Below are 22,002 nucleotides of genomic sequence, written 5' to 3' on the forward strand. Positions count from 1 at the left end.
TAAAATTCAGTGGATTAGAGAGCATTTGTAAACATTCATTCTAAGTTTCTTCAGTTGTATCTGACTCTTTGTGACCCAACAGATTATAATCCTCCAGGCTTCTCTGTCCATGAGATTCTCTAAGCAAGAATACTGGAGTGGACTGCCATGCCCTCCTCCAGGGGATCTTCCTGACCCGAGGATTGAACTCATGTCTTTTAAGTCTCCTGCATTTGCAGGCTTATTCTTTACGACCAGTGCCACCTGGAAAGCATTTGTAAACAGACATCTTGAAATAACAATGAACTTTGCATGACATTACATCCCATTTGACTAGGTACCTTAATGTCAACAGTAAAATGTAAGCTTTCCCTTCTCTCAATTTTATTTCACTAGAGAGATATGTTAGAGTTCTTTTGTTTTTCCTACAGTTTCTGGGACTCAAAGATTACATAAGAAAGACAGACAGACATGCGGAGAGGGCTGAGAGAGAAAGGGGGGGGAGAGAGAGAGAGAGAGAGAGAGAGAGAGAAAGGGAGAGAGAAAGGGGGGGGGGGAGAGAGAGAGAGAGAGAGAGAGAGAGAGAGAGAGAGAGAGAGAGAGAGAGAGACTTCTCTCTTTCTTTTCTTCTTCCTGTTTAGGCACTAATCTCTTCTTGAGAATCCCAAATCTGGATGACATAAAAGAACGAAAATGTATGTTTTCAGTTCTGGTGCTCACAAGTCCAAAATCAAGGTGTCAGCAGGAATATATTCTCTCTAAAATCTGCAGGGTGTGTTACACTGTGTGGACTGCCAAAACAAGATGCCTCAGACCAAGTGGCTTAAGGACAGACATTTGTTTCCCTTAGTTCTGGAGGCTATATTCTAAGATCAAGTTTTGTGCCAGCTCTGTTTCTGGTGAGAGAGGGATAGGGCACTGTGTCATGGGGACCTTCTGGCCATTGGGTTTGTGTTCTGATTTGTTTAGAGGGACTGGTAGCAAAGTTTTGCCCGGTTCTTCTCAATTGACCTTCTGTGAACTGTGTGGGGGAGTCCATTCTCACACCAGGGTGTGCCCTTTACAGTCAGTCAGTCAGTCAGTTCAGTCGCTTAGTCGTGTCTGACTCTTTGCGACCCCATGAATCGCAGCACGCCAGGCCTCCCTGTCCATCACCATCTCCCGGAGTTCATTCAGACTCACGTTTATCGAGTCAATGATGCCATTCAGCCATCTCATCCTCTGTCGTCCCCTTCTCCTCCTGCCTCCAATCCCTCCCAGCATCAGAGTATTTTCCAATGAGTCAACTCTTTGCATGAGATAGCCAAAGTACTGGAGTTTCAGCTTTAGCATCATTCCTTCCAAAGAAATCCCAGGGCTGATCTCCTTCAGAATGGACTGGTTGGATCTCCTTGCAGTCCAAGGGACTCTTAAGTCTTCTCCAACACCACAGTTCAAAAGCATCAATTCTTCAGCACTCAGCTTTCTTCACAGTCCAACTCTCACAACCATACATGACCACTGGAAAACCATAGCCTTGACTAGATGGACCTTTGTTGGCAAAGTAATATCTCTGCTTTTGAGTATGCTATCTAGGTTGGTCATAATTTTTCTTCCCAGGAGTAAGCATCTTTTAATTCCATGGCTGCAGTCACTATCTGCAGTGATTTGGGAGCCCCCCAAAATAAAATCTGACACTGTTTCTACTGTTCCCCATCTATTTCCCATGAAGTGAAGGGACCAGATGTGGGGGCCCCCAATTCCTGGGACATGGACAAGCACTGGTCCCTGGTTTGTTAGGAACCTGGCCACAAAGCAGGAGATAAATGGCAGGTGAGTGAGTGAAGCTTCATCTGTATTTACAGCCACTCCCCATCACTCAAATTACTACCAAAGCTCAGGAAAACAAACTCAGGGCTTCCACTGATTCTGCATTATGGGAGCTATATAATTATTTCATTATATATCACAATGTATCATTATAATAATAAAGTGCACAATAAGTGCAATATGATTGAATCATCCTGAAACCATCCCCAGTCTGCAGAAAAATGGTCTTCCATGACACCAGTCACTAGTTTCAAAAGATTGGTGACTGCTGCTTTGCAGGGCAGCAGTCCTTTGCACCAGACTTAGTCTTGCACTAGGGTCTCATAGGGGAGTGAGGTATAGAAAGAAGGGACAAAGGATGAGCTCTGAGGAGCCAGACAGGATATATGGATGAATGAATAACTTTTACTCTCATGGACCACTTTCCCTACTGATACATGTTGTGAAGCCTTTTGACTTGGGACTAAAAGGTCATTAACCTCATTATGAGGGTCTGTAGGAGGGTCTGTGAGTTCTGTAAGAGGAGCTGAAAGGACTGTGGTGAAGGCCTGATCCTGAGGAAATGCCTTATTAAATGAGTTGATGATTAAATGAATACAAAAATATCTGAAACACCTGTGCTTATGAATGCTGGCATGAGCTATTCTCTGCTTCCAGTGAGACCAGGAATAGGCATTAGTACAGCAGGAGGGAGGCAGGTTTGAGATGAGAATGCACTGATTTGGAGAGAAGACTGTGTCCCCGGCAGTCAGAGCCGCACCCAGGCAAATCTTGACATGCTGGAAGAAGGAGATTGTTTTTCCTTTCAGGATACAGGTATTCTGTGGCACTTTCCCTGGTCCTGTACTGTCCTACCATGGTCCCCTAAAGGGCAGAGGGTATCAGGTCCCTGGAGTTTAAGCCTCAAGGGAGAAAATAAGCTCTGGAGCAATTGGCCCTGAGGGGAAAGTGCCAACTGGTCACAGTTCTGCAGTAAAGTGTCTGAGGAAGGCCCACTGCGATCTCTCAGGGACTTGTTGGGAAGTGCTGACTTGGTGGCAGGGACAGCAGAATTCACTAAATACTCACGTGCTCCCTCTCATATTCTAGTCGCTGGCAGTTAGCCAGGGCCTTGTGACCATTGGTGGCAAAAAAGCAAAAACAGAAATCACACTATTTCTGGACAGAAGCAGGGAAACCCTTGGGTGATTCTCCAGTCTCCCCTCCCTGCTGTGGGGCTGGGAGCCTGTGAGGATGCTCTGAGTTCCATGGGTGCAGCTACAAGGAGGTGGCACCTCCTCCATGTGTGATAGGACTTCTCTCTCACTCTCTTTTGGGACCTGGGGTGGGTGATATAAACACCCCTTGTTCTAAGACCCTGGGGTATTATAACTGTTTTTTACACAGCACAGTCTATCTGTCCTAACTACTACCCTGCATGTAAAGAACAGGAAGGAGAGCAGCTTTCATATTTGTATTAGGTGTCTATTGCTGTATAAACAGTCACCCCAAAACTTAGTGCCTTAATCACCACCCAATATGGTTTCACAATTTCTGTGGGTCAGGGCTTAGGGGTAGTTCAGCTGGGTCCTGTCTGGCTCAAGATGTCCCCAACTGAAATCAAAGTCTTGGCTGGGGCTGCATCAGCCCGGGGTCATCTGAGAAGGATCTGTTTTTAAGCTCACTTGGGCAATCGCTGATGGGAGGCAAGTTTCTCTGCCTGTTGGATTGAGGGCCTCAGTTTCTCCCTGGCTGTTGGCCAGAGGCTCCCTCAGTTCCTTGCCATGTGGGCCCTTTCTTAGGGCTGCTGACAACATGACAGGTGTATTCCTCAGAGTGAGAAAGAGAGTGAAGGAGAGAAAGAGAGTATGTGTGTAAGGAAGAAGGACGTCACTGTCTTGTGTAACCTAGTATTATGGAGAGACATCCATCTGTGTCTGTATTCTATTCCTTGGAAGCAAATCACTAGGTGCAGCCCATATTCCAGGGGAAGAGGTGTCAAAATGGTGTGAACGGGGGGAAGGAGGGTCTTTGGGAGGCACTGTGGTAGCTCCTTCTACAATTTGACACTTATATGTACCTGAAAATGTGATTCAGACCATGATCTCACATAATTCACACACATCATTTTCAGCCAAGCAAGGAAAATCTGGGTTAGCAAGTTTAAGTAAATTGTTCAAGGTTAGGCACCACCAGAACCAGGATTAGATTCCAGAATTATTTCAAATTCATTGTATTTGCATTCCAAGAATCAGGAGAGTGTATTGGTTGGATTTCATGAAAAAGATGAGTTCTGTTGCTTTCTCTTCTTTTCTTAACTGAAAAACTACTATCTCCATTGTCCTAGGCATCTGCAGCACAGTGGCCCATAATCCTGGACCACGTGGTTCTGAAGCTCAGGATTCTGGAGCCCATGTTCCCCTGCAGGGGATACGAGGAGGTTCTGTGTTGTTTCATGTGACCAAGAAGCAAGAAGCTGACCCAGAGGAGGTCTCGTGGGGCTTTGGCCCTGAGTCAAACTACAGAGTCTTCATGCGAGTCCACCGTGGGAAAGACACCCCAACCTGGGTCAGCCTCCAGGACAAGTACCAGCAGAGGGTCCATGTGCCCAATGTGACATCCCTGAGGATTGAGAACCTGACCCCAGAGGACAGTGGGCAGTACCGGGCTCGAGCCAGCTTCACTGGAGGAAGAGAATTTACCCAGGTTTTCCGCCTCACTGTCAATGGTAAGTGACGCCTCCACACCCTACCCTATGGCTTCCCTCCTGATTTTGTGGTAGGAGTTTCACACAGGCTCCATTTTTCAGGATCCCTTCAAGACATCAGTCTTCATATCCTATTTTCTCATTCAGAATTAGGATAAGTAAGTTTACCACAAATGAGCAGAGCTGGGATTCAAACCAGGGATAAAATAATTTCAGTGTTTTGGAAAAGGAGAAAGAAAATTTGTGAGAAGTGTATTCGTCATCAGTTCAGTTCAGTTCAGTTCAGTCACTCAGTCATGTCTGACTCTGCGACCCTATAGACTGCAGCATGCCAGGCTTCATTGTCCATCACCAACTGCCAGAGCTTGCTCAGGCTCATGTCCAATGAGTAGATGATGCCATCCAGCCATGTTATCCTCTGTTTTCCCCTTCTGCTCCTGTCTTCAGTCTTTCCCAGCATCAGACTTTTCTGATGCTGGGAAGAGTCCGTTCCTTGTATTAGGTGGCCAAGGTATTGGAGCTTCTGCTTCAGCATCAGTCCTTCCAATGGGGCAGTCCTTCCAATGAATATTCAGGACTGATTTCCTTTAAGATTGACTGGTTTGATCTCCTTGCAGTTCAATGGACTCTTAAAGGTTTTCTCCAAAACCACAATTCAAAAACATCAATTCTTTGGTTCTCAGCTTTCTTTATGGTCCAACTGTCACATCAATACATGACTACTGGAAAAACTATAGCTTTGACTAGATGGAACTTTGTGGGCAAAATAATGTCTCTGCTTTTTAATATGCTGTCTAGGTTGGTCATAGCTTTGCTTCCAAGGAGCAAGTGTCTATTAATTTCATGGCTGTGATCACCATCTGCAGTGATTTTGGAGCCTTAGAAAATTAAGTCTGTTACTGTTTCCATTGTTTCCTCATATATTTGCCATGAAGTGATGGTACTGGGTGCCATGATCTTAGTTTTTTGTTGTGGAGTTTTAAGCCAGTTTTTTCACTCACCTCTTTCACTTTCATCAAGAGGCTCTTTAGTTCCTCTTTTCTTTCTCCCATAAGCTTGGTGTCATCTGCTTATCTGAGGTTATTGCTATTTCTCCTGGCAATCTTGTTTCCAGCTTGTGCTTCATCCAGCCTGGCATTTCACATGATGTACTCTGCATAGAAGTTAAATAAGCAGGGTGACAACATACAGCCTTGACATACTCCTTTCCCAGTTTGGAACCAGTCTATTGTTCCATTCCCAGTTCTAACTGTTGGTTTTGACCTGCATACAAATTTCTCAGGAGGCAGGTAATGTGGTCTGGTATTCCCATCTCTTTAAGAATTTACCACAGTTTGTTGTGATCTACACAGTCAAAGGCTTTAGCATAGTCAGTGAAAGAGATGTAGTTGTTTTTCTGGAACTCTCTTGCTTTTTCTATAATCAACATATGTTGGTGATTTGATCTCTGGTCCCTTTTCCTTTTCTAAATCCAGCTTGAACACCTGGAAATTCTCAGTTCAGATACTGTTGGAGCCTATTTTGGAGGATTTTTAGTATTACTTTACTAGCGTGTGAGATGAGTGCAATTTTCTGGTAGTTTGAACATTTTTTGCATTGCCTTTCTTTGGGATTGGAATGAAAACTGATCTTTTCCAATCCTGTGGCTGTAGAGGAAAATTTAAAACTTACACTCAGCTAGAAATAACTTGATGCTCATTCTGCTTCAGTTAGATGTTTTTGCTGGGCCAAGATGGTACATGATGACCTAGCAATCAACTACTACCATAAGATATTCTGCTAAGTGTGGAATGTTCTGTTCCTGCTTCTGTGAGTTTCTGTTTGGAAATTTGCTACTGGTAAGCCATAGCAACTCCTGTGCTCTGTAATTGCCCATAACCCATAGCAACCAGATAACCAGTCAATCAGTGCCAACTGCAATTATGTGTACTGACCCTATAAGAGTAAAGCTCACCTTGAACTTGGGCCCCTAGAACCTCAGAAGGTTAGCTTGTCTGGGACTACTGGCTTAATAAACCTGAGTTCTCCAACCCTCCAAGTGTGGTGCTTGGTTTCTCAATGGTCTGACTTCTGAAACATTTCTGGAAGTCCCAGGGAGATTCCAACCACACTGGCCCCTTGAGACACTGCACCAGTGGCTTGGCCAGTTCGGAGTGAAGGAAATCCGAGACAAACAAGGAGGACCTTGATGGTTTTCTGGGTTCTCTTTTGGACTGCCATTTTGACACTCCATGTGGCTGAGCCCTGACTGGACTCATTGGAGGGATGGGCCAACTCACCAGGCAAGACTTCTCAATAAGGTAAGGCCCCAGGGCCAGTCCCCAGTCATGTTGTACCTCAATGGGTAGAAGAGGAGATTGATCATCTCCTTGAGCAACAGTTAGGGAACCCTGGGAACTACGGAGAAGGGAGCTGTTGTGATGACCTCTGGTCTGAATGTGTGTATGAGTGAATGCCCTGGTTTGTCCTCGTTCCAGGGTGATTGTGTGGCTACACAGCACTCATGGTTTTGGATTCTGAGTGGGTCCTAACCTGTGGTTCTGTGGTGACCTCATATGGTTCAGGGAAGAGTCTGCCTCTTAGGGACCCAGTCCCTCCCTGTGAGTCAGATCCTGGTCAGGGGCTTATACTGACCTGCCAAAGCTAAGAGGTACCTAAGTTCCCCATGCGGACATGGCCAGGTGGGCACCTGAATGGTCTCCTCTTGGAGGGGGTACCCACACTTGTTTGTCTTCGTGCCACCAACACAAGGAAGGATACACAGGGAGGGGGACAACTGGTTACTGATTTGATTTAGAAGTTGTATATATACAAATGGCTCTTTTGCTCTAGGATCCTCTGCCAAAATTATTTTCTTAAAATTTTGAATGCTCATTTTCCCTTTCCATCTGCTGACTCTTTGAGCCAATTATTGAGAAATTGAGTTTTCCTCAAAAAACTTGCCTCTTTTGCCAGGCAGTTCTGTACCTCCCTTTCTCTTGGTCCCTTGAGCCAGAGGGTGTGGAGGGGCACACTCTGACATGCTTCTGCATACTTTTGGATTCTCATTATGAGGCTGCCTTGCTCTTTCACCTTTTCCTTATGATTCCCTGATTCCCCAAGGGTTTCAGGCCCTTCATCCAGGCAAGGAGTATGCATACTGCTCTCTCCACTTGTTCAGTGCCTGCGAGAGGGTCAATCACCCCAAACCCCCTCTGGAACCCCACCTGAAATTATTCCTCCATGAATCCCATGACAAGGGATTGCCTCCTTTCAGTCCTGTCTCCCTGAGGCATTTAGCGATCAGGGCCATCTTCAAGGAGACCCGTAATTGCACTGTGTGGGAATACTGGGCTTTCCAGGAGTGGTGATGTCAGTGCTACCTAGGCTATAAGACCCTAAGACAAGGCCCTTCCTGTGTGCACCCATCTCCTTCCTGGTCAGAGAGGTAGGTTCCATTTGTCAATATGGGGGAAGCTACTCTAAGCCAACTGTTTTAGATTGTATGATGAAAAATTTTAAGAAAAACTTCTCTGGAGACTGTGGGATTAAGATGACCTCGGGAAAGATCTGCACCTTGTGTGAGTCAGAATGGCCCACCTTCAAGGGTGGGTTGACCTGCAGAGGGTACTCTAGACCTTCCTACGGTTAGAGCTGTATACTGAGCGGTGACAGGGACCCCTGGGCACCCAGACCAGTTTCCTTTCATAGACTCCTGGTTGCAAACCACCAATCAGCTAACTCCTTGGGTTCAGTTCTGTGCAAACCAGCAGGGACATTGTAGGATTTTTGTGGCCCAGCTGGCTCCAAGAAAAGGCAAGTGAAATGAAGTGAAGTGAAGTGAAGTCATTCAGTCATGTCCGACTCTTTGCGACCTTGTGGACTGTAGCCCACCAGGCTCCTCCGTCCTTGGGATTCTCCAGGCAAGAATACTGGAGTGGGTTGCCATTTCCTTCTCCAGGGGAACTTCCCGACCCAGAGATCGAATCCAGGTCTCCTGCATTGCAGGCAGATGCTTTAATCTCTGAGCCACCAGGGAAACAAAAAAGGGCTGTAAAAAGGTTATCCACCAAGGGGACCCTGAAGAAGAGCCTCCTGTGCCTCTGCCCTACATTCCAACTGCTCCGCCATTTCAGCCTCCTCACCCTTTACCAGACAGCCCTCCACCATCTGTGTCTCCATCACCTCCAAATCCAGAGCACCCTCTGAGCCCACAGCAACTTCGCTCAGACAACCAGCCAGCTCAACAGCCCACAGCCCTGCTGATGCCTTTACAAGAGAGCTGAGCTCCTCCACTCCCCGATTAATGAGGATGACCCTGTCCAGCTAGGATGCCCATTCCTTTATTACCAACTCTTTACCACTACCAACCTCCTCAACTGGAAACACCACACTCCATCTTACTCAGAGAAACTGCAGGCAGTGATTGATCTTTTTGAGTCTATTTTTCACACCCACAAACCTACCCAAGGCAATTGTTGCCATCTTCTCCTGACTCTCTTCAACACTGAGAAATGTTGCTGAATCCTTTCAGAGGCTCAGAGATGGATCCAAGGGTAGGCACCCTGGGGGCTACCCTGGACATTTGGCACAACTGAGACTTCAATGGCCTGGATGGGAAGGACTCCCTCGACAAGTACTGGCAAGCCCTGCTACAGGGGTTGAGGGCAGGAGCCAGAAAACAAACCAATATGTCTAAGACAACAGAGGTGCACCAGAAGCCAGGTGAATCACCCATGGAGTTCTATGAGAGACTGTGTGAAGCATCCTGGGTGTACACCCCTTTTGACCTTGAAGTGCAAGAAAACCAACGCGTGGTTAACACGGCGTTTGTGGCTCAGTCTTATGCTGACATCTAACATAAGCTCCAGAAACTTGAGGGCTTCACTGGGATGAATGCCACTCAGCTGCTGGAGGTTGCAAACAGGGTGTTTGTGAACCACTACTGAGAAGCCCAAAGGATGGCTGACAAGTGAATGAAGTAGAAGCTGTCATTGCTGGCTGCTGCACTGGGGAACTCAGATCCAGTGAAACAGACTGTTCCCCCTTGGAAAGGGGAAGATAAGAAGAGACCACTACTACATCTTGATAAGTGCACCTATTGCAAAGAGACCGGACACTGAAAGAATGAATGCTCCCATCACAGAAGGATGTGTGAATGGTCAAAGAAGTTCAATCAACTCAACAAAGGAAGGTACCAGCCTGAGTCAGTCATTTAAGACCTTATCAGGCTGGCAGGAGGAGAATCAGACTAGGTCTCCTGGCAGCCTATGGTGGCAATGAAAGCAGAGGGGCAATCAATGACTTTTATGGTGGACACCCGAGCTGAATGCTCTGTAATAATCACACCTGTGACTCCCCTCACAGGTCAAACAGCAACTATCATTAGGGCCACAGGGGACAGGACTGCCCACTCATTCTGCAAGGCCCCCTCATGCCAGCAAGGCCCCCTAGTGACTCACGAATCTTGTACTTACTGGAGTGCCCCATTCCCCTACTGGGCAGAGACTTAACTGACAAAGCTTGGAGTGCAGATTACCTTTGCCCCCAGGAAGCATGCAAGCCTCATCCTGTGGAGGCAATCAGCTCTGATGATGGCTGTGACCATGTCCAGGGAAGATGAAGTGTGCCTCTATTCCACAGAGAGAGAACAGACAAATCCAACCAGCCTGCTAAAGGAGTTTCCTGCTGTCTGAGCAGAAAAGGGGCCCCCAGGTTTGGCCAAAAACTACATGCCCATCATGGTGGACATGAAGCCAAGGGCCACTCCTGTCAGAGAGAGGCAATATCCAATACCACAGGAGGCATGCCTGGGAATCCAATGCCTGCATGGCACCAAAATTTTGTCAGTCTCTCTTCACTGCTCCACACTCTGCTCCTACCAGTTAAGAAACCTGGAGGGAACGACTGTCTCCATAACCAGTATCTTTGCACCATCAACAACACAATGATCACTATCCATCCAGTGGTCTCAAACCCTTACACACTCCTGAGCCTCTTACTCAGCTATGCAAGCTGGTTCACCTCTCTCGATCTCAAGGATGGCTTCTTCTGTTTCTACTGTCAGGGGCCAGCCAGCCCTTCTTTGCCTTTGAGTGGGAAGACCCACACACTAGGAGACAGACACAGCTGACTTGGACCTGACTGCTGCAAGGCTTCAAGAACTCACCTACCCTGTTTGGTGAAGTCCTGGCTGTGGATCTTGCTGCCTTCCCCAGAGAAACTTTGAACTGCACCCTACTCCAGAAAATAGATGACCTGTTTCTAGCCAGTCAAACCAAAAAGGACTGCTGGAAAGCCACCAAAGCCCTGCTGGTTCTACTCTCCACCACGGGGTATAAGATGTCATGGAGAAAGGTTCTGATCTGCAGACAGGAGGTCAGTACCTTGGGTTTGTCACCTCTAGAGGCCACCGGGCACTTGGGCATGATAGGAAAAAAACCATCTGCTTAATACCTTGGCCAGGCACCAAGAAATGTTTGTGAGTTCCTTGGGGCTGCTGGATTTTGCCAGATCTGGATACTTGGTTTTTCTGAAATTGCCAAACCATTGCACGAAACCACAGCAAGGTCTGGTAAGGACCCCCTAGAGTGGGAGCCTAAACAAGAAAAAGCCTTCAGGGAGATAAAGAGACTTTTGACCAGCGCTCCAGCATTAGAGCTGCTAGATGTGACATGGGACTTTAACCCCTTCATGTGTAGTAAAATCACACTGCACTGGGGGTCCTCACACAGTTGGGCCATGGCAGTGCCTGGTCGCATATCTGCCCAAACTACTGGATCTTGTGACCATGGGATGGACTCTATGTCTCCAGGCATTAGCTGCCACTGTGGTCCTGGTTAGAGAAGCAGATACAGTACAAAATATAAATGTAAAATTTCCCCATGCTGTTACTGCGCTGATGAACAGCCAAGGGCACAAGTGGCTCACCAACACCAGGATGACTCACTATCAGGGACTACTCTGTGAAAAGCCACGGGTCCACTTTGAGACTGTGCAAATGCTGAATCCCACTATCTTCTTACCTAAGGAGGTGGGAACCCCTAATCATAACTGCAAAGAGGTCATAGATGAAATTTACTTGAGCAGGCCAAATGTGATGGATGTTCCCCTCCAAAACCCAGAAGTGGAATTGTTCACTGATGGAAGCAGTTTCTTCAGGGCAGACAACACAAGCCAGGCTATGTAATAACAATAACAGACAAGATAGTAAAGTCTGAGGCCTTTCCACAAGGGTGGGCAGCACAACGGGCTGAGCTGTGGGCACTTATCCAGGCATTAAGGCACACTGAAGGAAAGCGAGTCAATATCTACACTGACTCAAGGTACGCCTTTGCTGCTTTACATGTTCATGGAGTCCTTTATAAAGAAAGGGGACTACTGACAACAGGGAGAAAAGAGATCAAAAACAAAGAAGAAATCCTTCAGCTGTTAGAGGCAGTTTGAAAGTCTTCCCAAGTGGCAGTCATTCATTGCAAAGGCCATCAAAGAGGAACTGATCCAGTTAGCAAAGGGAATCGGTTGGCCAACCAGATAGCCAAGAAGGCAGCAACCCAACCAAGTCCCACGGTAGGCCATGAGCCAATTTCTAAGATACTCTTGGCCCCAGAATTGCCTCCATCCCTGAGATATACCAAGGAAGATCAATGGGCTTTCTATGAGGGAGGAACAAAAGAAAAAGAGGGCGGGTGGAGGCTTCCAGACCAAAGGGTCTTTGTCCCCAGCAATATAGCAGTCCAGCTGGTGAAACAGTACCATGAGACAACTCACCTAAAGAAAACTGCACTGGAAAGTTTACTGAGCTGCTACTATTTCGTTCCTAGGCTCCTGACTCTGTGTCCCCAGATCTGCGCTAAGTATGTGACTTGTGCACATAACAATGCCAGCCAAGGACCAAAACCCAGCCCAGGGGTTCAGACAATTGGGACACTGCCCTTTGAAGATTTAGAAATTGAATTCACTGAAGTCACGCCCTGCAAGTGTTCTAAATATTTACTTGTGGTAGTCTCCACCTACTAGGGATGTGCTGAGGCCTATCCCAGGCATGTTAAACAGGCATGCAAGGTGGCCAAGGCCCTACTAAGAGAGATATTCCCAAGGTATGGACTACCTCTCTCCATAGGATATGACAACGGGCCAGTCTTTGTATCTGAGATAATCCAGACTTTGTCCAAGACACTGAGAGTCAAATGGAAGCTCCACACTGCTTACAGGCCACAAAGCTCAGGGAAAGTTGAGCACATGAATCAGACCCTCAAGACTATGTTAGTTAAGCTCTGTCAGGAGACCCAATTTCCTTGGATTGACATGCTACCCCAGACTTGCTCTGGGCCCAGTGCACCATGTGGTCCTCAGGCTATTCTCCCTTTGATATCTTATATGGGAGACCACCTCCAGTGATAGGGAACCTCAAGGGAGACTCCCAACAACCAGCTGACCTGAGGATGTCCTGACACCTCCAGCCCCTGGGAAGAGTCTTTCGCCATATTACTCGAGAAACCTTAGAAAGGACCCCCGTTCCTTAGGGCAATTGGGTTCATTCCTGTAAGCCAGGAGATGAGGTACGGGTTAACGATTGGAAAGAGGAACCACTTCAGCCAGTCTGGACAGGCCCTCAAACAGTCATCCTGGCGACCCCTACTGTTGCTAAGTTACAAGTGTCACTTCTTGGATTCATCATACCTGGGTGTAGATAGTAGCACCTCTAGAAGTGCGAGAGAACTGGACTACTGAGGCTCATCTGAACCAGCCACTTTGGGTCTTCCTTCATATAGACCCAAATCCTGCCCAAGATCTTCAACCCTGCTCCAGTCACTCCAGGGCTGGCGGTCCACACATGGTGGAAACTTGAGGAATTTGACAAGGGACATCTGAAAGTCAGGGTTACAATGACACCCTGCCAGGTAGGGACTGGTTGCACAACTGGCCTTGATGCTTTCTGTGGGTCAAACATGAGAGACTGCTTTGGCTACAATCTATCCTCAAAGTAATGGGATTATTAAGTAGGATCAAGTGTTTTGTATAATAGCAGTTTATATCCTGCTGAGCTATAGTGTATTAGAAAGTAAAACAGACCCCACATGTACTCCATGCATTCACATGACTAGATCAGGTCAGGGGGTCACCTGGACCTTGCTTCACCATAACTCACTTCCCCTGCCAAGGAGAGGCCCAAGAAACCTGTGTTCATAACAAGGCAACCTATTCTATTTGTCAACAAGAAGGCCAATACACTTGTTTTGACCACCAGATCGCCTCCTAATGAAGACTGGTTAGAGGTTCGGCACCAAGAAGGAGGGCTTCTGATTAACCAGACACGAATTACAAATTTAGAATTTCTGGCATCAGTTCACTTTGATGTGTGTGCTGCTATTAACAGAACCCCCTGGAATACTATAAAATGTGGGGCTTATCATGGGACAAGAGTATGTGTTTAATGACAAATCTATGTGTGAATTAGCACCCACCCAATGCTCTTGCTATGGTGATTACTGGGCTTACTGTCCTCACTGGAGCTGTGTCACATGGACAACCTGGAAAGATAAAAGAAGATAACTCTCCTTCAAGAGGGAACTGTTGTCCCCAGTTGTGAACTAGGGATGTATAATCCTGTCAGTTTCACTATCTTCAACCCTGGGGACTCAAAATGAAAGAAAAAAAAAAAAGGTTTTAAAATTGGTATTTATATCAATGGGAGAGGTGCTGACCCAGGAACTGTGTTGGATTTCCAGAGTATTTTTGTTCCATTCCTGGCATCCACACACAAGCTCTTCCATTCTTTTTATAAAGAGATAGAAAGTGGTCCCCCTCCTGTTTCAGTCAAAACTAAAAACCTGTTCTTAGCTCTAGCAGAGACGATAGCCCAGACATTAATGGTTATTTCTTGCTATGTGTGTGGGTTAACTAAGATGGGAGAACAAAGGCCCTGGGAAGCTAAAGAATCAGATCTCAAGAGACCCTTCAACAGCTCAGCGGAAGTCAAGAAAACCAGGGTCAGAATTTGGCATTTAAAGACTTCCATAATTGGCAAAAACTGTCCAGTGCTGTGGGGCGCAATATTCAATGTTCCAGTAGGAAGACTCACTTGTCTTGGCCAAAGATATTATAGTGCAACTACTCACACCTCTGATTGGTGGGGAAACACAAACTATACAGAGCCTAATCCTCACCCTCTCTCAAGCTTCCCCAATTTAAAGACCAGATGGGATGACTGGTCCACTGAAGGCCATTGGCCTGCTCCAGAAGGATTATTATACTGGATTTGTGGGGCTAACGTGTATTCAATTTTGCCAGCCAACTGGTCAGGAGGCATGCTTATTGGGGATTAATCATCTCTCCTTTTTCCTACTTCCCCTAGCCCAAGGTGAATCATTGGGAGTCCCAGTTTATAAAGACAGAGGCCTCATCAAAAAGTGCAGATCTCTACAGATTGGAAATTAGAAAGATGATGAATGGCCTCCTGAATGTATAATCCAATACTATGGGCCAGCCAATTGGGCAGAAGATGGGTCCTGGGGCTACCAAACCCCAATTTACATGCTTAACAGAATTGTTTGGCTCCTGGCGGTGGTTGAGATCTTTACTAATGAAATGGTCAAGTTTCTTAACTTATTGGCAGAACAACAAACCAAGATGCATAATGTTATCTATCAGAACCACCTGGCTCTACATTGCTTACCAGCTACAGGGGGTGGGGGTGCATATGTGGGAAGTTCAGTCTTAGCAACTGTTGTCTGCAGATAGATGATAAAGGCAAAGTCATAGAAGAAATAACCAGGAAAATGACTAAAATAGCTCATGTTCCAGTCCAGACTTAGAAGGGATGGAATCCTGGAGAGCTACTTGAGGGATGGTTTTCTTATCTAGGAGGATTCAAAACTCTAGTATGAATAGTTCAACTCTTCCTTGGGACCTGCCTCCTCTTATCGTGCCTTTTGCCATTTATCCTGAGGACAGTTTCCAGCCTAGCAGAAGCTGCCGCAGACAGAGGGCACCACACACCTCCTAGCCTAAGAGGTTATTAGCCCCTGGGCCAAGAAGATCAGGGAGTTGATGCCTTTTAAGATTTAAGGGGCTCCAAGAGGGGAGACTGAAGAGGAAAATTTAAAACTTACATTCAGAAATAACTTCATGCTAGTTCTGCTTCTGTAAAGTATGCTTGCTGCGCCAAGATAGGAACAAGATGACCTAGCAATCGACTATTAGCATAATATGTTCTGATAGGTATGGAATGTTCTAATCCTGTTTCTATGAGTTTCTGTTTGGCAATTCCCTGCACATAACCCATAGCAACTCCCGTGCTCTGTAACTGCCCGTATACCATAGCAACCAGGTAATCAATCAACCGGTGCCAAGTGTAACTGTGTGTATGGAACCTATAAGAGTAAAGCTCATCCTAAGTTCAGGCTCCCAGAACTTCAGAGCGCTAGCTCATCTGGGACTGCTGGCTTACTAAACCTGAGTTCTCCAACCCTCCAAGTGCAGTGCTTGGTTTCTCAATAGTTGTACTTTGCAACATGGCCACTGCTGAGTTTTCCAAATTTGCTGGCATATTGAGTGCAGCACTTTAACAATATCATCTTTTAGGATTTGAAATAGCTCAGCTGAAATTCCATCACCTCCACTAGCTTTGTTTGTAGGGATGCTTCCTAAGGCCCACTTGACTTCATACTCCAGGATGTCTGGCTCTACTTAAGTGATCACACCATCATGGTTATCTGGGTCATTAAGATCTTTTTTGTTTAATTCTTCTGTGTATTCTTGCCACCTCACTTAATATCTTCTCCTTCTGTTAGGACCATACAGTTTTTGTCCTTTATTGTGCCCATCTTTACATGATAAGTTCGCTTGGTATCTCTAATTTTCTTGAAGAGCTCTCTAGTCTTCCCCATTCTATCATTTCCCTCTATTTCTTTGCATTGATCACCGAGGAAAGCTTTCTTATCTCTCCTTGCTATTCTTTGGAACTCTTCATTTAGATGGATATATCTTTCCTTTTCTCCTTTGCTTTTCACTTCTCTTCTCTTCTCAGCTGTTTGTAATGCCTCCTCAGATAACCACATTGCCTTTTTGCATTTCTTCTTGGGGATGATTATGAGTACCACCTCCTGTACAATGTTATGAACCTCCATCCATAATTCTTCATTAGTATTTGTCATGATAATTATTATTCTTTATAGGACTCAGTTTATTTGATTTGTGTATTAATCTTTTATTGCTTCTATCACAAATTAGTGTAAAGTTAGTGGCTTAAAACACAAAAGTATTATTTTATCTTTCTGGATATCAGAAGTCAGATAGGGGTCTCACTGGGCTAAATCAAGTCAATTTTAAAAAATAGTTGCATCCTAGAAATTGCGAATTATGTTTTATTCGGTGGACATATTTAGGATTTCAAGCCTGAGAGACAGCATCTCAAGTAACCCTGAGAGAACTGCTCTGAGGAGGCAGAGGGAGGAGTCAGGTCATATAGAAGTTTGCAACAAGGGGCGGGTAGTCTGAACATCAAAACATAATTGTTAATTAAAGAAAAACAGATATCTCAAGGAATTTAGCACTTTTCTATGTGTGGGAAGGTGCCAAAGTCTGGGCTTACTGAAGTCATTCCTTTCATATTCATCTCAGCTCTCTGGGGCTTTTTCACACACCTCCTGCCTCCACCACCGCAGCCCCTTAGAGATCTCCATGGGAAATGACTGATGGCTGGAAGATAACAGGCATTGTTCTTTCTGGGCCCCTCTTGAGCTCAGAAATTCACATTTGGGGGCTGGAATCACTGATGGCTGTGACATCCTTGTATATTGATATTGCAGAAAATGCTCCATTTCTCAGTGCTGTCAGGGCTGTGTGCCTTCCTGGAGGTTCCAGAGGAACAAACATTTTCTTTCACCTTGTACCTTTTAGTGGCTGCCCGCATTCTTTGGCTCATGGTCACACTTGTCCATCTTCACAGCCAGCAATGGAGGGACAATTCCTCCTCACATTGATCTCTCTGACCTCCTCCTCTTCTTCCTTCTTCTTGTAAGGACCCTTGTAATTACATTGGTTCCAACCATATATTCTGGAATATCTCCTTATTTGAAGGTCAGTTAATAAATATCCTTAATTCATTGGTTACTTTCATTTCCCTTTGCCAAATAACCTAACACATTCAGAGGTTCTGGAGATTGCGGCCCTATTCATCTACCACAATTTGGAAATCCTTATGTAGGTAGTCCTCCCTGTCCTCCCTTTTCTTACCAGCCAGAGGTCTCAATTCAGTTCAGTCACTCAGTCGTGTCTGACTCTTTCCCACTCCCTGGATTGCAGCATGCCAGGCTTTCCTGTCCATCCCCAACTCCTGGAGCTTGCTCAAACTCTGGTATGAAAAGGCCAGAGACACAATTGCTCACAAAGACCTCTCAAATCCAGCTCTCAAGTCCTCAATAGATATAGGGGAAAATTTACACAGCGATACATCTTAACAGCCTCATTTAGTCAACTCTTTTTCCCCCTAAAGTTTCTGTTGCATAGGGAAATATCTGCTATGAGAGTGACTTTGACAGCTTTTGTTTCCCATGTGATATCTATGACAAACTTGTCCGTGACTTCTCTGCCTGTGTGGACCTCAAGTTTAGTGGCATGTTCTAACCACACTTGGTTTGTAGTTCCCGGTCACTACCACTGCATCTCTCAGAAATGTCTCTACTTTTGGCATCCCAGCACAGGCAATATGTCAATGCTCCATAAGGGCTGTGCAGTCCCAGGCATCATCTGAACAGCAGAAGCAGGGCAATGGTCCTGGAGCATGTCAAGTCCTTCCTTTCCTGACTTCTTCCCCTGGAAAGAAGGAAACATCCCAATTTCTTATATACAATGAATCCTGGAAGGTGAGGTCCAGCATATAGCTTTTCCTTTTAATGGAAGAATTTTAAGGCTTGGTAATCTAGTAAGATCACATAGGGTTTACCTCAATTGTTTCCTTTCTTATTGTCATTGTTGTATATTTGGGATTTGGCAAAATAGTGTTTCTTCTGGGAAATGCATTGACCATCCTGAGAGGGAGGTTGCCAGAGCTTCAGTGAGACAATGGATGAGAGAATGTGAACTGCCATGTTCTCCACACATGTGATGCTTCATTCTTTTGTCTCACCTACCCCAGAGCCTGTGATCCTTCCTGAGATTCTGGTCAAGTCATCATCCATCACACCAGGCTGGTGCAATGTCACCCTGGAGTGCAAGTCCCCAGGAAACAGAGAGGAGCTGAAGGTGGCCTGGGAGAGTAAGGGCCTTCCCAGGGAGCTGGAGTGGAGTGGGACACCAGAACTAGCTCCCAACACCTGGCAACTGACTATGAACTTGTCCCTGAGTCAGCCCAATGCCAGACTCACCTGTGTGGTCAGCAACCATGTGGACAAGAAAACTGCCTCTGTAGACTTTGTGCAAGTCTGTTCTCATAGTGAGTACAACCTGCCAGAGGGGAGGGACACTCCCAGAGTTCAAGTGTACTGGGGTGAGAGCTCTGGCCTATTCTCCCCACTGTGAGAGCACCATATTAGCACCACATTCCACCGGGGTCACCAGATACAGCAGCCTGGGAAGCGCAACCAATTTGCTTCTGCTTTTAAATTTCTCTTACATCCATGCTCTCCTCTCCATCTCTTGCCATTGTTGATCCAGACAGTAGCCTTTCAGTAACTCTCCCCACACTCATTCATCATTCATTGTGTGTTTAGTGTGGTCTTTAGAAAAAGTGAATTGGATTGTGCCAACTGTGTCATCTGAGGGATTTGACCTCCAGTGTCTCCCTGCAGGAGTCAGGGCTCAACTGCTTCTCTGCCCACGTCTCTCTCCTCACATATTTCACACTGAATTGTTTACACAGAGACCCTGAATGAGTCTTGCTATTACAAGCTTCCAACTCTCTGGAAATGCTGATTCCTCTACCATCAGTCCTCCAAAGTCAAGAATCCTTCACTTTCTTACTTACTCCTGTTGAAGGATGTCTCTCAGTTAAAGGCCAGCTTCATGGGGGAGTGATAAATATGGTTACACAGGGTCCTGTGCTTGGTTATGGTTCTGCTCTTAATAATGTTCGAAGAAAAGGAACCTCCATCTCATTTGGTACAGGGCCTTGCAGGTGCTGTAACCTTTTTAAAGGAGTGATCCAAGGCCACCCCACACTGAGTTAACAATGGTTTATGGACTTGTCTCCTGTGTAACTTAGAACACCTTGAGGGCAGAGGCCATGTCTTGTTTTCTTTGAATTCATCTCCTAAGCAAAGATTCTGGCAATGTTTGCTCACATTCATGAATCATGAAAGAATATGTGTAGTTTGCCCTTCTAACCCATCCTCCACAAGGGATACCTGACCTGCTGGAGGGATCTGATATATCAGCATCACTTAAACCCCTATTACCCTCCCCTCAACCTCATCATGGACTCTCAGATAAAATAAACATTCAGCAAGACGCTTGAGAAGGAGATTCTTTCTCCCTCTTATCTTCTTCATCTGTCTCCTTCCTGCTCTGTCCCTCTCCAGCATGCAGCATAGGGTGATGGCAACCCCCCAGGGTTGATGATCTGACAGTAACATTCCCTGAACATGGTGCTCCTCCTTTCTGAAATTCTGTGCCCACCTTGAATATCTGGGGAACTCCTACTCCTCCCTCAAGACTCAGTTTATGCATCACATCCTCTGGAAGGCCCACCCTGAAGGCATGTGTACAAGGTGGTATTTTCTCAGTTCAGTTATGAATGAACCTACTGCACTCTTACCTCTCCAACTTCTGAACCAGGACTTTAGACTTCTCCATGTGTTCTCTCTATCTCCCTGTGGCAATGGGTATTTAAAATTGTCTTCCCTTAACCATTCTCCATTTTCTCTGTGTGAGGGAAACAGGTTCACACAGACAGACGGTTGCTGGCCCCCTTGGAGGCATCCTATGGACCATCGTGGTTGTGCTATTCTTCCTGGGAACTTGACTGTGCTTTTGGAAAATGTATAAGAGGTAAAGGAACATGGATACTGGAAGAGGCAAGTTGCACTTCTTTTCCCTCCCCAGATAACTCCACTCTTTCACTGAAACTCGTTCTTCTTCATTTTGCTGCTCAGAGATTTCCCCCTGCAAAAGGGCTGATGGGTGTGAAAATGGCTTTGGGGTCATAACCATGGAACTGGGCACAGGTTTTTGAGACTGAGATTTAAGCTCCACTCTGTGTATGTGTGTGACTCAGCAGAAGCATTGCAGGAGGACCACAGGAGCCATGATGATGGCAACGGGACAGAGCCAAGTTAAGAAGAATATCAAGAAGGCATGTACCAGGTGAGAGGCGGGAGCTGTGATCATCGAGGGCTGCACCAGGTTCCTCTGCAGCTGCACTTGTGCTTATCAAACCTAATTGCCAGAAGCCAGCATGGGGAATCCCACCCGTGGCAAAGGTCATGATGAAGAGGCCTGATAGGCAAAGGCGAGATCAGGCCTTGAGGAAACCCCCGTGGGCCTTCTTGAACATCTACCCCAAAACCAGAATCTGTCTGTTTTATTATTTTATGACTTTCACCAACATTTCTGACATTAACAGGGGCTATCCCTGACCACCTTTCTCTGGAAAAAGTTAACTTAGAGCTCCAGTTAACAGTCTCCTGCATATAAAAGGAGTGTTTCAGCTCAAACCCCTCTGATGGCTAACTTGCCTTACCCAGATTTTTACAACTATGCATGTGATTGTTTACAGTCTCCCAACTGCGAGAGGTATGAAGCTTAAAACATCTTAAAGACGCAGAGCCTTTTTTAAAGAGCTAAGAATTATATTGGTGGAGGGTTTTCATTGTTGAGTTAATGACTGCCGCCGACCTCCATATCCTTTATCTTTTAGACACCTGGAGGATATTAATCAATGTAATTGGGATGTAGAAAAAAGAATATAGTAGTTTTGATGTTAGCAATACTAGACTTTTGAGTTAATGAATTTTCTCTTTGTTATAAATCACTGTTCTCCTCTTTCCTTTTTATAAATTGTTGTGTCCTTGCTATGTAAGAATGTAACCTTAATTAGTGCTTTCTGAGAGTGGCACCAGACTTTAGTAAGAACAACACTTTTAGGGCAAATAAGTTTTCTGGTTGATGGACCCTTATCAGAAAAGGGCCATAAAATGCTAACAGGCCTCCTGGCCAGAAGATGATGTAAATCACCTAAGACCTGTGTATACAGCTAGGTATGCAGAGAGAAAGCCTAGTCTCAATAAAGGTCAGGGCTGCTGACCCTGCATGACTTTGTATTATCCATTGATCTCTATGTACAAAAAAAGTATAAAAGCTTTCCTGGAAAATAAAGGACAAACAAGTTTCTTGGAAATCTGGCTTCCCCCGTCTCTTCTTTTTCTTTCTTACTCTATTTTCTGGCTGATTTCCATCTGGAGCATAGAGGCTCATCGTGTCTACTTATTTGCCTGGGCTTCTAAGACCCACGCAAAAGGGATCCCAAGGCGGGGCACCCTCCGCTATTCAAGTGGGTGCCTGTAGCCTTATGTAGATGGTGTAATTCTCTTGTCTCAGGCTTTATTGGC

General features: G+C 45.7%; 1 protein-coding gene across 12 annotated transcripts in view; it reads left to right on the top strand.

Moving 5' to 3' along the window:
• The window catches only part of LOC121820615 (uncharacterized), a 76,800-nt gene that overhangs the window by 47,758 nt on the left and 7,040 nt on the right, over positions 1–22,002 (top strand). For 3 of the 12 annotated variants that reach the window (XR_009597543.1, XR_009597545.1, XR_006061218.2), the window contains exons 2-4: positions 4,115–4,495; positions 18,594–18,890; positions 20,327–20,758. Coding sequence is in view for 7 of the 12 variants with exons in the window: in XM_060403086.1 (XP_060259069.1) it covers positions 4,115–4,495; positions 18,594–18,890; positions 20,327–20,601 (953 nt within the window). In the remaining 5 variants the exon portion in view is untranslated. Of the gene's footprint in view, positions 1–4,114; positions 4,496–18,593; positions 18,891–20,326; positions 21,792–22,002 lie in introns of those variants that run through there. The other 9 variants (XM_060403086.1, XM_042255924.2, XM_042255921.2 and 6 more) reach the window with 5 other exon arrangements.

This window comes from Ovis aries, chromosome 1, assembly GCF_016772045.2.
Source record: "Ovis aries strain OAR_USU_Benz2616 breed Rambouillet chromosome 1, ARS-UI_Ramb_v3.0, whole genome shotgun sequence".
In the NCBI taxonomy this organism is placed as follows: domain Eukaryota; kingdom Metazoa; phylum Chordata; class Mammalia; order Artiodactyla; family Bovidae; genus Ovis; species Ovis aries.